This window comes from Bactrocera neohumeralis, unplaced genomic scaffold (genome assembly GCF_024586455.1).
Source record: "Bactrocera neohumeralis isolate Rockhampton unplaced genomic scaffold, APGP_CSIRO_Bneo_wtdbg2-racon-allhic-juicebox.fasta_v2 cluster09, whole genome shotgun sequence".
NCBI lineage: Eukaryota > Metazoa > Arthropoda > Insecta > Diptera > Tephritidae > Bactrocera > Bactrocera neohumeralis.
In genome coordinates, this window is record NW_026089622.1 from 7,693,603 (window position 1) to 7,709,466 (window position 15,864).

The 15,864-nt window shown below is 37.7% G+C and overlaps 1 protein-coding gene across 4 annotated transcripts in view; it reads right to left on the bottom strand.

Annotated features, from left to right (window-relative positions):
- LOC126764475 (tyrosine kinase receptor Cad96Ca) overlaps nucleotides 1-15,864 on the bottom strand; it is a 244,431-nt gene that overhangs the window by 88,233 nt on the left and 140,334 nt on the right. For all 4 annotated transcript variants that reach the window (XM_050482159.1, XM_050482158.1, XM_050482160.1 and 1 more), the window contains one exon: nucleotides 9,604-9,692. In XM_050482159.1, coding sequence (XP_050338116.1) covers nucleotides 9,604-9,692 — 89 coding nt within the window. The remainder of the gene's footprint in view (nucleotides 1-9,603; nucleotides 9,693-15,864) is intronic.

The window sequence follows — 15,864 nt, forward strand, 5'->3', positions numbered from 1 at the left end:
GGAACTGGCTTTGCCCACGTACTAGTCGCGACTCGAACTACGGAGTTTCCCATCGATTTCGCATATATGTATGTTCCAACGGACGGAAAAGGAATAATTTTCATTAGTGAAATTGATGTGAAAAATCAGTCGAATGCAAAGCCACTTCCTTTTCACAGATAGTATTAGCTAACTTTGTAATAACCCTTCCACCAAGTGTACCAGCAAGATTTGGAGTGATATATTTACCAAGCATTCAAATCGTACGTATATCCGGTCTTTGCATCGCATCGCAACCAAATTTTAACACCGCGCTTAATTGGCTTCATAGGCATGTATTGTTTTAGACTAGATCGCTCTTTGAATTTTGGCATGCATTCGTCGATGAATGGAAATCATTCAAATACAACTTCGAAGAAAGTAATGTGAAGCGATCCCGAGAAATACTATTTTTTATCATTGCATTTCTGATTGGCATATGTTTGACCCAATAATAAGACGGCAAATGATTGTAGTGCATGACAATTATTACACCTAGAAATACCAATATTTCATGTTCATCCGTTAGGGCCCTATTAGCGTTTTTCTCTCTATTCAGTTTTCTTATTCGCAATTATTCGCTGATTTGTACACTGTGCGATGAAAACGTACAAACTTTTTGGAAAAAGATTTCTGAATGCATTGAACTCGGTAGCTCCTCGAGAAAAAATTAACAGAACTTGCAGATCTCTTTATAAAGGCATTTCAAATTTGGGTTCAAAGTTCACCTCTTCCGTTAGATTAGTCCAGCTAGCAACAGCAACAGTTCTTCTTCCTCTTCGAAAATTGCACCTAAGTCGTCTTCAGGCTGTTTTTCGCTGCCATCTTCACCTGTTTCAGTAATATATTCTTTATAAAACAAAGGCATATAGCTGCTTTCAGAAGGGCTAAAATCTTCATCGTTGGAGCTTTTGCAAAATATATCTGCCATCTCTTCTTCTGTGTACTCCCTTTTCGACATCTGTTAAAAAGAATATTGGGACAAATAAGTCCCATATTTACCTCATATTGGGACAATATGTTCCAAGAATTTAAAACTTGTATAAATTTCACCGTTCTGAATATTTTTTATATTCATACGTACTTTTGACAACTTTTGTCCTGCCAATTTTAAATACATTTGGAGGGATTTTTATCATAAACAAAACTAAAGTCTTGTATTAGGACATTTGAGTTAGAAAAGAAAGATATAGCATTTCGAATGCAGGTGGGATATATTGTCTCAATGAGCGCGAAAGGGTTAAACCTAGTATAATCATGTGGATGTATACGTCTGTCATAAGACCAATACTTACATATGGCGCACTGGTATGGTGACCAGCTTCTTTAGCACTTCATCAGAAAATTAAATGGAGTACGAAGAGCAGCATGTGCAGGTGTTACTGGTGCAATTAAGTCATGTCCGACTGACGCGCTTAATACGATCCTGCACCAGCTTCCCATTTATATTTATATTCACCAAATTGCAGCATGTTCTGCAATAAAAATAAAATAATTGGGAGGTTGGAATCAGAAGAACTATGGACATAATGATATCCTAAACCAACCTAGTGTAAACGTCAATAAATCTGACTACATTCTCCCAATGCCGGATTTCAATAGACTCTCCCAGGTGAGGATACCCTCCAGACGTGAATGGAGAAGGGGCATAATAGGGAGGAAGATACCATTTCAGTATATACCGATGGATCCAAAATGGACTGCGACGATCTGGACATCTCTCTCTCTCTCTATCCGCCTAACGAACTCGGCTAGCATCTTCCAAGCGGAAGTACTGGGCATAGAGAAGGCCTGCGAAGCATTATTGGTTAACTACGAGAGGATACATAAATCAACAATATACAAGACTCTCCTGGCCTTGTCGTCGCCCTAATTCCAGCATAGTCCTTCACTGCAGGAATGCACTGAGCTTACTAGAATACAAGCTCCACCTAGACTTGATTTGGGTTCCCGACGACAGGAACATTTTCAGCAATGAAAAAGCAGACGAGTTGGCAAACACGGAAGCTTTCCTAAACGAATCCGACGCAGAGTGGATACCAAGTCCGCTAGGATTGATCAGAAGAGAGCTTAATTTACAATTTCAACGATTAGCAAACATTATATGGAAAAATATAACAAAATGCAATATAGCTAAACAGATATGGCCAACATATGACAAGAAAAGAACAAAGGACTTATTACATAGGTCCAAGAACAGTAACTATATACTAACTGCTACTATAACAGGGCATTGGACATTTGGAGAACATGCGTCCAAAATGGGTATGCCCTACAACATCTGCGAGGCTACGAACTAGTAGGGAATAGGGAAACAATTTTACTGCAATATAAGCTTTACGGGGTGTCGACCGCGTATTTTCAAGCTTGTGTATATCAGACCACAAAAGTCTACTCCACATATAAGAAAGGGCCGTAGTGTTTGAAGTCTTTCGACTGGCAAATTTCCCATTATTTGGTTTTGCAACTTCGGCTTGTAATGAAAACAATGTATACAGTTTCTTACGGTTCTACTGCAAGCTTCTCGGGCATTAATTAGCCATATGCGTTCTCGAAGAAGAACCGTAAATACGTTATAATGAAGTGCGAACTTTTATTTAGTAAAAGCGGAAATTTGGCATCGAATGGGAGAGGTGCATTTAATAGGCGATCTCCTACTCGGATTAATTTGAACGATAGCGACTTATCCGAGTATTCACACAAAAACGGGTTGAGTTTTTGCAAGTTTGCGGGTAGGGTGGTGCCTTTGTGCAATTTTTGAATAACATCCGGAAATTCTGAAGTCCGCCAAACCATATCGAATTATTCAATTCGTCCACATTACAACCCCGAGACATTTGATCCGCAGGATTTTGATTTGTTGGCACATGCCGCCAATGTACTTTGTCAGCCAACTCTTGAATTTCGGACACTCTGTTTGCGACGAAGGTTTGTAGTGAGGATGGATGTGTTTTAATCCAATGTAAAACGATTTCAGAGTCTGTCCAAAATGTAATATTTTCGTAATGTCGACTCAACATAGGCGCTACTCTTCACCATAATTTCGAAAGAAGATGTGCTGCCGAGAGCTCAAGACGCGGAAGAGATTTGGTCTTCAGCGAGCCACTCTACATTTTGCAGTAATCAGCCTACATTTAATACCACTAGCAGATTGGCTTCGTATGTATATGCAGCATCCGTACGCCCTTATTGAGGCGTCGGAGAAGCCATGTGTTTGGCAGACGGCACTCGACTCAACGTTTACGTAACGAGGAATGCTTATCGATGAGAGCTGCATTAGGTTGGCTTTAAAGTTCTGCCAGCTTGTGTCAAGACGCAATGAAATCGACTCATCCCAATCTACTTTTTGGATCCAAAGCTCTTGCAATAAGATTTTAGCTTTGGTAACTAGTGGGGCTAGTAACCCAAGGCGATCAAAAAGGCGAGCAGAAACTGGCAATATATTTATTTTAGTGGCTCGCAGATTATTAAAATTGTCGTCAAAAACAAAGCGAAACAAATTCTCTTTCGACAACCAATGGATTCCTAACGTTTTAGTGGAACTTTTGTCATTGAAACCCAATGACTGTTCAAAGCAATCACTGTCGAAAAAATTAGGGTGGTTCGAAAACCATTTCGTTAAGTTGAATCCGGCCGAGTTTAATATTTCAATTACCTCACTTCTCAAAAGATCTAGAGACTCAAAATTTTCGGACCCTGTTAATAAATCATCCACACAAAAATGTCCCTTTTGATGGCCAATGAACCGAGTGGATATTTATTTCATTGTATTGGCATTACTGAGCATTTGCAAACACCGTGCTGCGAGAAATGGAGCAGGCGCAGCGTGGTATGTTACGGTGTTAAGAGGAAAAATTTTAATTTGCTCAAAAAGATGCTCTCTCCACACAATAAGCTGACAATTTCTGTCTTCTTAATGCTTAATTATTTGACGGTACATTTTAGTGATGTCCGCTGTTAGTGCATACTCGAAGCATCAAAGACGACACGTAATTTGGTTGTTGTGCTCTCGGGTCTTAAAACGCATTGATGCGGAATGAAGTAGTGTGGCTCACTTGGGATCTTATTGTTTTTGGACTCATGTGGCCCTGTGCTCTATATTCATTCATAAAGTCCAGATACATTCTACAAAGTTCTGGATCTTTTAAAGTCCTTCTCTCCAGGGCCTGAAACCGCCGAACTGCGGTTTCATATGAGTGACCGAGTAACTTACGGTCATCTTTAAAGGGCATTCTGACTTGAGGCCGTCCTGAAGGCAATACTTGAGTAGTATTGATGAAAAAATTTTCACACTCTTGTTGCTCTGGTGTTAATTTGATGCCATTTGATTCTGAAGGTAATTCTTCTAGAGCCCAAAATTTTTGGACTACTGAAACTATTGACGTTAAATCGTCTTCAGCTTGGCGTAATGTGCTATGTAATTTGGGAGGAGAACTAAGATTGCTGACGTATTTGCCAGATACAACCCACCCGAAAAGGGTTTTCTGTAATGTTGGTTGATTAGGACCATTTTTAATCTGACCAACAGCTAGAGGATCGAAAAAGATTTCTGAACCCAATAAGATGTCAACTTTTTTACATTTGTGGAATTCTGGATCCGCCAATTCAATATTGTGCGGAATTTTCTAGCCATTAACATTGATATTATGGTCTGGATGATTAGCCGAAATACTTCGCATTATCCAGAATTTCGCCGAAAATTCGTAATTATTTACCGCGACTTAACAAACGCGCTTAATTTTGCTCCCACTTTAGTATTGGAATTGCCAATTCCAATTACGCTTAATGTTTTGTGCTGACGTCGAATCCGCAACTTCTGTGCCCATTATTTACCGCGACTTAACAAACGCGCTTAATTTTGCTCCCACTTTAGTATTGGAATTGCCAATTCCAATTACGCTTAATGTTTTGTGCTGACGTCGAATCCGCAACTTCTGTGCCCATTATTTACCGCGACTTAACAAACGCGCTTAATTTTGCTCCCACTTTAGTATTGGAATTGCCAATTCCAATTACGCTTAATGTTTTGTGCTGACGTCGAATCCGCAACTTCTGACCAGGACCAGGTAATCTCCACAGCTGGTCCTCACTTGAACCACTGCTGTTGCCAACATGTCCCGATCTGGCATACTGGCTGTATGCATGGCATGTGTGGTTGATGGTTGCCGGTGAAGAGCAGCAGAGAAGGAGACTGGATACTGGTGCAACAGTGTGTGATGCGATCGATTGCACACCCGACTTCGATCCGCTCTGCACTTAGAGACCGAGTGCCCCTTACGCAAACAGTTTATGCATAAGGGCACGATTTCACGAACTCGAACCTCTGTTGCACCGGAAGCGCCTTGAAGGTGGGGCAGGCAGTCAAATAGTGGTCCTTGGATTTGCACTGCTGACAAAGAGGCTGCCTCGTATTTGCTGCAACTAGCGCCGATTTGGTCCTGTCCATATGTTGTTGTTTCCCATGACTCGCATTGCTTGTTTGTATGGGCTTCGTCCTTGAGTGTGATGCTCATTCCGCTGGTAGCTGCTGGTATCTTCGATTTAGGGTGGCTTCACAGTCCTTCCACAGTGGCAATTTATCATAATCCCATAATCTTCCCATTTGGATCGGGTGGCAGGGTCAACCTCTGTCATTACAATGTGTATAATTATTGCGTTCGTTATTTGTATTTCATCGCCCAGCGATCGTATACCGCTGGCACTTCGTCAATCATTGAACGCAATGAAGGTGCGGATGGCTTTGAAAAAAATCAAACATTTATTATCATAAACCTTTTTGAGACTTGCCAACGCTTTCGGGTAATTTTCATGCGACATCTGAAACGCTTTAACTGTTCTTAAAGCCTCTCCAGATAAACAATTTACCAAATGGTTAGATTTTTCTATATCTGTGATATTTGAATCATTATGAACCCAGCTCTCAAATAAACTCATAAAATTTTTAAACTCTGAATATTCTCCCTTGAATTTGGGCAATTCATTTTAGGGAGTCTTGAGCTGTGAGAAGCTACAAAAGATGTTTCGGCAAGTGAAGTTTTATTTTTCGCTAAAATTGACTTTATTATGGACTTCGTTTCAACGATTATGTCCTCTAACTCCCCTCGGGCCATGTCGTCTTCATCAATTTCTTCAATCTTTGATTGACATTTCATTAATTTTTCACTATGTGAATTTAATATATCGAGCGACATTCCAATTCGATTGGATCTAAAAACATAGTCTTTTCGAGAAGGCCCGTTTTAATGCGCAAAATACTATTTTCGCAACCGTTATTTGACGTCTTAATGACTTTAAGTCAGTCAACTCCTTACTTGGAGACAGGTTTGCGAGAGTTGGCTTTGGCTTGCTCATTTTGCTTGTTTAAATAAAATTTCCGAAAAAGTTTGTTTGTTATAAAGTTTGGCAACAAATATATTAAGAATCGACAACGAAAAGGAAACAAAATAATATCGATTTCCAAGTATACGAAAGCCAAACCAATGTGCAATCAAGGTTGGCAACAAATATATTTCGACTCGAATTTTCGAATATAAAATCGACAAAAATTGCGAAAAAACGACCGATAATCGCGAAAACAGATCGAAAAAATTGCGAAAAAAATATAATAATTCAATTTTGAAATTAAGAACTTTTCACCTTTATTTTAAAATAAAGAGCCACCGCAAAATCCCTTGATTCACTTTAAATTTATACATTTAGATATAAACATACGTGGGGTTCAAATATATAAATTGTATAGTATATAATATATGTATATATTGTTATATATGTACATATGAATGTCAATACAGTGAACAAAAAGGGAGAGCCAAAAACTGAAAGTGTGCACTTTGTTTTTTATTTGAATTTTCTTTTATTTGCACCACTTTCTATAATCCGAAATCGTTACCTGGTGCGTCGGCTGTTTGCCGGCGCTCACTTCCCTTTGGCATATGATGCAGTTGCAGCGCATTCCCACGACGGTCAGCAGCAGCGATAATGTTGGCGTAGATGCAGCGGCAGCGATAACGTTGAGGCAGCGGCGATGATAGCGTTGACGCAGCGGCAATGTTGGGGGTGACGTAGACGTTGGTGGAGATGTAGCAGCACTGGAGACGAAAATGTTGAAACGTTACGTTATGTGTTCCACTATTGCGGCACTTCACACGGCACTTTTGACCCAACGGAAAATTAGCGGCACTAAAGATTATAGCGTTTTCTTTTTTCTTTGATTTTGTTTTTTAAAATAGCGTTAAGACTGCACTTTTAACTTTTTTGTCACTGTACTTTCAAGCGAAACTACTTCAAACGCTTGGTGGAATTTTTTTGTAACTCACTGTACCTACCGTTTCCCAGTTTCCTTACACTTATGTACATATGTTTTGTTTGTCTCTTTTTCAGTTAAGCACTTTCTTTACTTTTGCAAGAACTTGTACATATGTATGTATGTATGTTCTAATAGTATGGTAAAAAGCGGGAATGTAATAATTAGTACATACATATGTATTTATATGATTTTCTTTTCAGCAACCACAATGCACGTTTCTTCTCCTTAACTTCTTTTTATTCGTTTTAGAAATTTGGTAGCACAGGTAGTAGAAAATTTTAGCCCACACTATGTCACGTATATAGTTATGTATAGAAATTTGTATGTATATTTTATTTATTGCAGGTAATTTTACCTTTTTTTTACTTCTTTTTTAAAGATTTGCCGCTGTACATAAAACATCACTCACTTCACTTTAACGTAAGTATATGCACGTAATTGATTCTTTTTATTCTTTTTTTTTTATGTGTTTAATTATATAACACCAGTATTATATTTATTTTTTATATTTGTTCACCACTTTCACTTGACCGAAAACAGAGATCCGAAAGGAATTAAACACACAGGTAATTGGTTTGAAATATTAATTAATGTACTTGTTTTACACTTTTTAAGTGTATTTCAGTTTAAATTTTTTAATTGCGCACTTGTCCCTGCTTGGGCGCTATGAAAATTCTCAAGCGGTTTTGAGACACGAAAAATAGTTAGGGATGCGCAATTTCAAATACACTGAAATTACCTGTCGCGACAAGACTTTTAATTATTCCGGTAACGGCGTTCGGTATATATATATATATATATATATATATATATATATATATGTAATATAAATAATCAGGGTGACGAAAAAAATGTTTATCCGGTTGACTGTCTGTCTGTCCGTCCGTCCATCCGTCCATCCTTACAAGCTGTAACTTGAATAAAAATTGAGATATCTTGATGAAACTTTATAAGTGGGTTGCTTAGTACAAAAACAAATTCGAGTTCGTAGATGGGCGTAATCGGACAACTGCCACGCTCACAAATCGCCATTAACCGAAAACCTATAAAGTGCCATAACTATGGACTAAATTAAGATATAAAACTGTAATATGACGCAGTGGATCGCAGTAGCAAGGGGCAACTGTGGATAGCATATTAAAACAGTAAAGCTACAACAACCAAATTCGCCTACAACGAATATTATAAGGAATCTTCCCGATGATGTGAAAATGGATAAAAGCGAATGAAAACCCCGCTCACTAAATACGCCAGAAACGTAAAAGCTTGCTGTATGACAAGGCTTTACAGGAACCGGTGCGAAAATTGGATGATGAGTGTGCCATCGCTCACTTTTTTGTGAAATCCCATATCTCGGGACCCGAATGGTCGATTTCCACAAAATTTAGAAAGTGAAATTCTTTCCATTTCGTATGTCACTATGTGAAAATTAGTGAAATCGGACTGTAACCCCGTCCACTTCCTATATTGCAGAATTTTAAATTCCGCTTCATTCGTTCAGTTTCCAGTTTCCACACATAACAAGAAGCAATAAATATAACGAAATTAAACTTTGCACGAATAATGCCTTTAGTGTATGCCATCTTATGACAAAAAATTGTTGAAATCCAACCAAAACAGTTAAAGACTCTAGGTACCGAATATGTGGACCCCAGTACCTATAGAAAACCTTTGTTCGAAAATAGCGGTCAATGTGTGAGATATGCAATAGAAATTCAGACAGAATCCTTTTCCTGCAGTAGTAATTCTATATATCCAAAGTGGGTGGAATCGGGTGGATACAATTGGGCGAAAACTTGACGTAGCCCCCATATTACCAGTACCAGGATTTCCAAACATCCGTCTGATTTTGTATATGCTTTGATTCCTGCAAGTTGCAAGAGTATAAAATGTTCGGCTGCATCCGAACTTAGCCCTTTATTACTTGTTAAATATATAGTATTTCTTCGCCTTTCATCCCATCAAGTTGCAATTGTATAAAAACTACGGTTATACCTAAACTTAGCCCTTCTTTCTACTATATTTGCGTAGACACCGCAAATGAGTTTATAGCCGAAAGCCCTTATTTATTTATTATATATACATATGTATAAGTAAGTACTTAAGTATGTGGATACAAATTCAGCATATGAAATTCAAGATCTGAATAATTAGATATGTTTTTTTTTATGATAGGTGAAATGCTTTGAACATGTTATATAGTGTTTGTACTAATAATAAATGTATTTTTTTCCAAACAATTAGTTCTAGTATGTAAGCTGTAGTAGGTTTGTGCTTACCTCAATTTCAGTCATAAGGTCCTTCTTTTCGCTTTCAGTAGCGTTTTCCTTTAAAGTTTTCACAGCCACAGTTGTAACCCCTTCTATACCTATAATTTGATAAAATATAAAGAAATGAGCGTTTATTAATAATTGGTTTCCATCACTTTAATTTTTTATCCCTCACAGAATGAATTGAACTACGAGATTGTTTACTATTTTATAATTAGAATATAGTTTCGCTCGGGAGCTGCTAGTAGATGCACACACACATTAATTTTAAGGACTTGCCCACTCTGAACATAGGTAGCACCCTCACCATTATCAATAGGCAAATAAGGGATATTTTAATTCTAGTATAAAACTAACAGTAACACTCTTTTTATAACGCTTTTATTAATTTCACCTGCATATATGTATGTGCGTAACTTTTCCAATCCGTCAGTAACTTGAGTAAAGCTTAAAATAACTTGATGAAACTTGCGACATATGTATATTTACCGGTACTCAAGACCGGTCGGTGTTGCAGATGTGCGCAATGGTACCACTGCCACGCCCACAAAACATATAAAGTGTCATAACTAGAATTGGGAAGGTGCCGCTGACCAGCTGGTTGATATCCACGTTAGAGTGGAGGCTGACATCACCGCCGTCCTTGTAGCAATTACTACAGTGGCCATATAAAGGAGCGCAAGTTCGGTGTAGGATTCGTGGTGGGAGAGAAACTCTGTTTCCGAGTACTGTCATTCAACCCGGTAGATGAATTGTTCGCACCCGCCTCTGTGCGTTCTTCTCATCGTGCACTCCTACTCTCTGAAATCACTCTTCAACAACTCGGAATAAGGGAACAGTAGGACGACAATTCAAGCTCCTTACGTGCAGCTGCAACCGAAACCATTGGCTTTCGGAAAATGCAAAAGAACTGCTGGTACAATGAGGAGTGCCGTGACGCAGAGGAGAGGAAACAAACTGCCTACCTCTAAACATTGCGATCGACCAGAACACGTGCGGTATGGGATATATACGGAGAGTTGAAGTGGTAAGCGAGACGCAAATGCGTGAGAATGAAGAGCTTAACAAGCTGGCCGACAGACGTCAAGCTCGAAAAGTCTACGAAAGATGCGGCGACTAACAAAAGGTTTGGAGGTCGGAGCATACTCTTGTAGAACCCCCATAGGTGTCTGGTAACCGATACTCCGAGCATACATAAATTATGGACGATGTAGCAGACGTTCACTGCTCGACCATGAAGAAGTTCGAATAGCAATTACTCGTCTGAAGAACAACAAAGGGGTAGGGACCGATGGATTGCCGGCCGAGCTATTCAAACACGGTGGCAAAGAACTGATAAGGAGCATGCATTAGCTTCTTTCTAAAATATGGTCGGCCGAAAGCATGCCTAACGATTGGAATTTAAGTGTGCTTTGCCCAATCCATAAAAAGGGAGACCCCGCAATCTGCGCCAACTACAGTGCGATAAGACTTCTAAATTTCGAATACAAGGTTCCATCAAGCGAATTGTGTGAAAAGTTAAAGCCCACCGTCAACAAACTGATTGGACCTTATCGGTGTGGCTTTAGACCTGGAAAATCAACACCATGCGCCAAATCTCGGAAAAGACAGGTGAGAAGAGAATCGACACACACCTCTTCGTCGATTTCAAAGCTGTTTTTGACAGCACGAAAAGGAGCTGCCTTTATGCCGCGATGACTGAATGATGAACTTTGAAGTTGTAGATAATTTCGTCTACATTTAAACCAGCATTAACAGCAACAACAATGTCAGCCTCGAAATCCAACGTAGAATAAATTTTGCCAACAAGTGCTACTTTGGACTGAGTAAGCAATTGAGAAGTAAAGTCCTCTCTCAACGAACAAAAACCAAACTCTACAAGTCACTCATTATTCTGGCCTTGCTATATGGTGCAGAGGCGTGGACGATGACAACATCTGATGAGTCGGCGCGTTGGCTACGGCGAATATGGCATTCGATGAAACGATGAGCTGTATGACATATACGATGGCATTGACATAGCTCAAAAAATTTTATTTTGCTTATTCCTTCGATTAGTTTTGTTAGATTTTACATTACTTTGACCGCAAAACATCTTTTTTCAGAGGAGCTCCCGGAGATTAGATGTAGTTCCTTTCCAAATATATATTTTTATAATACCAAATCTTAAACTTCAGTTCAAAAATACCATGGCATGTGCACAAATTTTTCGGATCAATAAATTTAAAAGTTATCTCACAAAAAGTAATGGAAATTTCGCTTATTTTCGGCCTTCTAACTGTACAAGTATATAACCCCTCAAACTTAAAAGTAAAAAATGAATATGGTTTAAAAATATTAAAAAAACACGATTTTAAATCACATCAAACTAAAATGAGAGAAATAATTCCTAATATAACCTGACAACCATAATAAACCACATGCACTATTGTTTTGCTAAAAAGAGGTAAGTTGTTTATGCCTTATTTCTCGTATATTGAGCAACCCACGCAGTTTTCAGTGTAACAAGAGTAGCTTTCGTTTAATGGATGCTTTTCCCGGGCACCTAATCTCCCGTTGAGGCGATTTGCACTGGCCAGCAAGATCGACTGAATTGACCGCTCCAGACTTCTTTTTGTAGGACTTTTTGAAGGTGCGGGTTTATGTCAACAAGCCCCAGACTCTTGTAGCTCTTAAAGACAATATCCGTCAAGAATGTGAGGACCTATGGCCGTAAGTTCTGGCCAAAGCGATGGAAAATGCTATAAAAAGGGCTCAAATGACAATCAACTGTGGCAGCGGCCATTTACATGATATCATATTCTCGACTTAATGTAAAACAAGTAAGGAAGGGCTAAGTTCGGGTGTCACCGAACATTTTATACTCTCGCATGATAAAGTGATAATCGAGATTTCATTATCCGTCATTAACATATTTTTCAAATACCGTATTTGTTTAAAGTTTTATTCCGCTATCATCATTGGTTCCTAATGTATGTATATACTCGTATTATATAGAGAAGGCATCAGATGGAATTCAAAATAGCGTTATATTGGAAGAAGGCGTGGTTGTCAACCGATTTCACCCATATTTCGTACATGTCATCAGGGTCTTAAGAAAATATTATATACCGAATTTCATTGAAATCGGTTAAGTAGTTCCTGAGATATGGTTTTTGGTCCATAAGCAGGCGACGCCACACCCATTTTCAATTTTTAAAAAAAGCTTGGGTGCTGCTTCCTTCTGCCATTTCTTACGTAAAATTTAGTGTTTCTGACGTTTTTTGTTAATCGGTTAACGCACTCTCAGTGATTTTCAACATAACCTTTGTATGGGAGGTGGGCGTGATTATTGTCCGATTTCATCCATTTTTGAACTTTATATGAAAATGTCTGAAGGAAACGACTCTATAGAGTTTGGTTGACATAGCTATAGCGGCTTCCGAGATAAGTACAAAAAACTTTGTAGGGGGCGGGGCCACGCCCACTTTTCCAAAAAATTACGTCCAATTATGCCCCTCCCTAATGCGATTCTTTGTGTCAAATTTCACTTTAATATCTTTATTTATGGCTTAGTTATGACACTTTATAAGTTTTCGGTTTTCGCCATTTTGTAGGCGTGGCAGTATGCTGATTTTGCCCATCTTCGAACTTAACCTTCTTATGGAGCCAAGGAATACGTGTACCAAGTTTCATCATGATATCTCAATTTTTACTCAAGTTACAGCTTGCACGGACGGCACGGACGGACAGACGGACGGACGGACATTCAGACATCCGGATTTCAACTCTACTCGTCACCCTGATCACTTTGGTATATATAACCCCAACTCTATAGTTTTAGGACTTACAAACAACCGTTATGTGAACAAAACTATAATACTCTCCTTTGTTGCGAGAGTATAAAAATTTAAAAGACCGAATAAAAATAATCCACAAGCAGAATCAATGTTTTTAACTTTTTAAGAAAGTTTTTCATTTTCCAAAAAACATCGGAAGGTATTTAAATGTTTGATTTTTTACGATCGGTGCGCCCACATGTGTGTCGTGTATGGTGTTGTGTGCGCACAAAATATCATTTCTCTCGTATCGCCGAACAGTGAAGATCGCGGACGAACAATGGCAAGTGTTAAGTACCTGCTTTCGAGGCTTCAAAAAATCGATTTTTTTGAAGATTTTTTTGGGAGGGAAAGAAATAATTGATTCAAGCGAAATTTCTACGCTTTATAGTTATAATTTAAACATCTTGCACAAATTTTTTGGGTACGAAATCTTTGATATTCTGCCTTTGGGAAGCAATTACCCGATGCATCTCGCATGTACATTTTTCGGACGGCGGGCAGGATGCAGGTCGCAATTTCTATCGGAAACAAAAACTTTAAAGAGATTCATATTTTTTAATAATTTATCTTCTAGTTAAACTAAGCTAATTCCAAAAAAAGTGTAAAATTTTACAAATTTTTTAAAAATTGAATAAAAAGTGGCTTTTGACCAAAAAAATTTTACTTTATGTTGTTTAAAAATTTGTTGAAACTTGATTTTTCTTAATTTTTTTAGTTTAAATAGAGGATAATTTTATGCCAATGATAATAAACTTTGCCCCAATTCCATACGACGTTCAGTTTTTTTCTATCCTGCCCGCCAATTAAGAATTATCGTATAAATGAAAAAATGAAAAAGCGCGCTTGAAATTTTTCGCTTTTTGCCCAAGCGCTCATACATATACATACATATCTGCTAGACGCTCGGTCACTTCCCTTCTAGTTCGGTAATATTTCGAATTCTCATCTATAACTTTGGGACATATTCTTAGATAATTTTTAAAGAAATTTATGCAAAAAAAAAACAAATCGATTGTTTGAAGCTTCTAAAGCAGGCTCCCTCCTTAATAAAGTTTTCGTATCAGAATTTATTGATCTTAAAAAAAATGAATTGGCAATTAGGCAAATGAAAAGTGATAAATATAAAAATAAAATTGAGAAAAATAAAAGTTGGAATAAATTATTAACGAAATACAAAGAAATAGATAAAAGTGCTACATTAGAAATAGATTCGAAGAAATGTTCCGCTTCCCTGTCGCACATGTTAACTCTGTGAAGAACGAACGCAAAATGGATTTGTGTCTCGTGTATGGGCAAACGAATTCATACCGATCGAACGCACTTGTGTGCTCGTGTATGGGCACTTTTATTGCAGTGATGCCCAAACGCACACTACCAAACTGTGTGCTTGTGTTGGAGTATGAGAGAGCTTGCTGCTACACCCACAAAAAATATAAGACTTTAGTATTAATTAATATAAAAAAATTTGAAAGTGATTCGACAACTTTAAGAAAATTGTGAAATTAATGAAATTCCTTATTAATTTTTTATCAATTACAAAAATAAAGACAATTCACGTGTCAAAAAGAAAATAAAATTCCAAAAGTTTTAAATATTGAATTTATGTTGAAGTTTTCACCTAAACGGCTGTATCAAAAAACTAAAAATCAATATTTTCCTGGTTTTGAACCAACTTATCTAAATCTAGTTCGGAGCCGCAAAACTTTATACGAAGTAAGTCTTCAAGGTGCCGCACGCTAATTTTATTTTTAGTATTTCATTTTATTAATTTCAAAGTGGAAAACGAAACTTTGCAACAATAAGAAGTTCCAAACATTGAAAAGAGTTTCCACATTTCGCTCTTTAATTTCGGATAAAAGTTGTCGTTCAGATTTTTTCAAAACTGTTGCCCAGTTTCACGAGGCAACAATAAATCACGTTGCATCTTTCACCCCAGAAAGTATTACACCCAGTAGGGTCGTTATGAATTTCAATAATCTGCTTAATTTTATAAAAGTCATGAAATCGGTTATGAAAATTAGTCTGCAATACTTCAGGGATGGGTGATATTCTTGCAGCCTTGCATGGTTAGAATATTTTTCTACAATAAAGCGTGTTCTTCAGTGAGGTCGTTTTCTTTAAAATTATTAATAAGCAAGCTTAATTTATGGTGAAAATTTCAATTGCTAAGACTAAATCGAATATTTGTTTATCGCGACCTTGTAAGGTCAAATTCAACTGATTAATTTGTTCACTTATATCCACAAGAAAAGCTAGATCTAATATAAAATTTGGATCTCTAAAAGATATAAGAAGTTCTTGGGACTCTGCTGACGAATCGTTTTCTAAAAATGAGACAATTTGCCTGCGCAAATCAAAAACTCGCTTTAAACTTTTTCCGCGACTTAACCAACGAGCCAATATAAAAAGTAAGAGGTCACCATAATCTGCATCGATTTCTTTTAAAAAC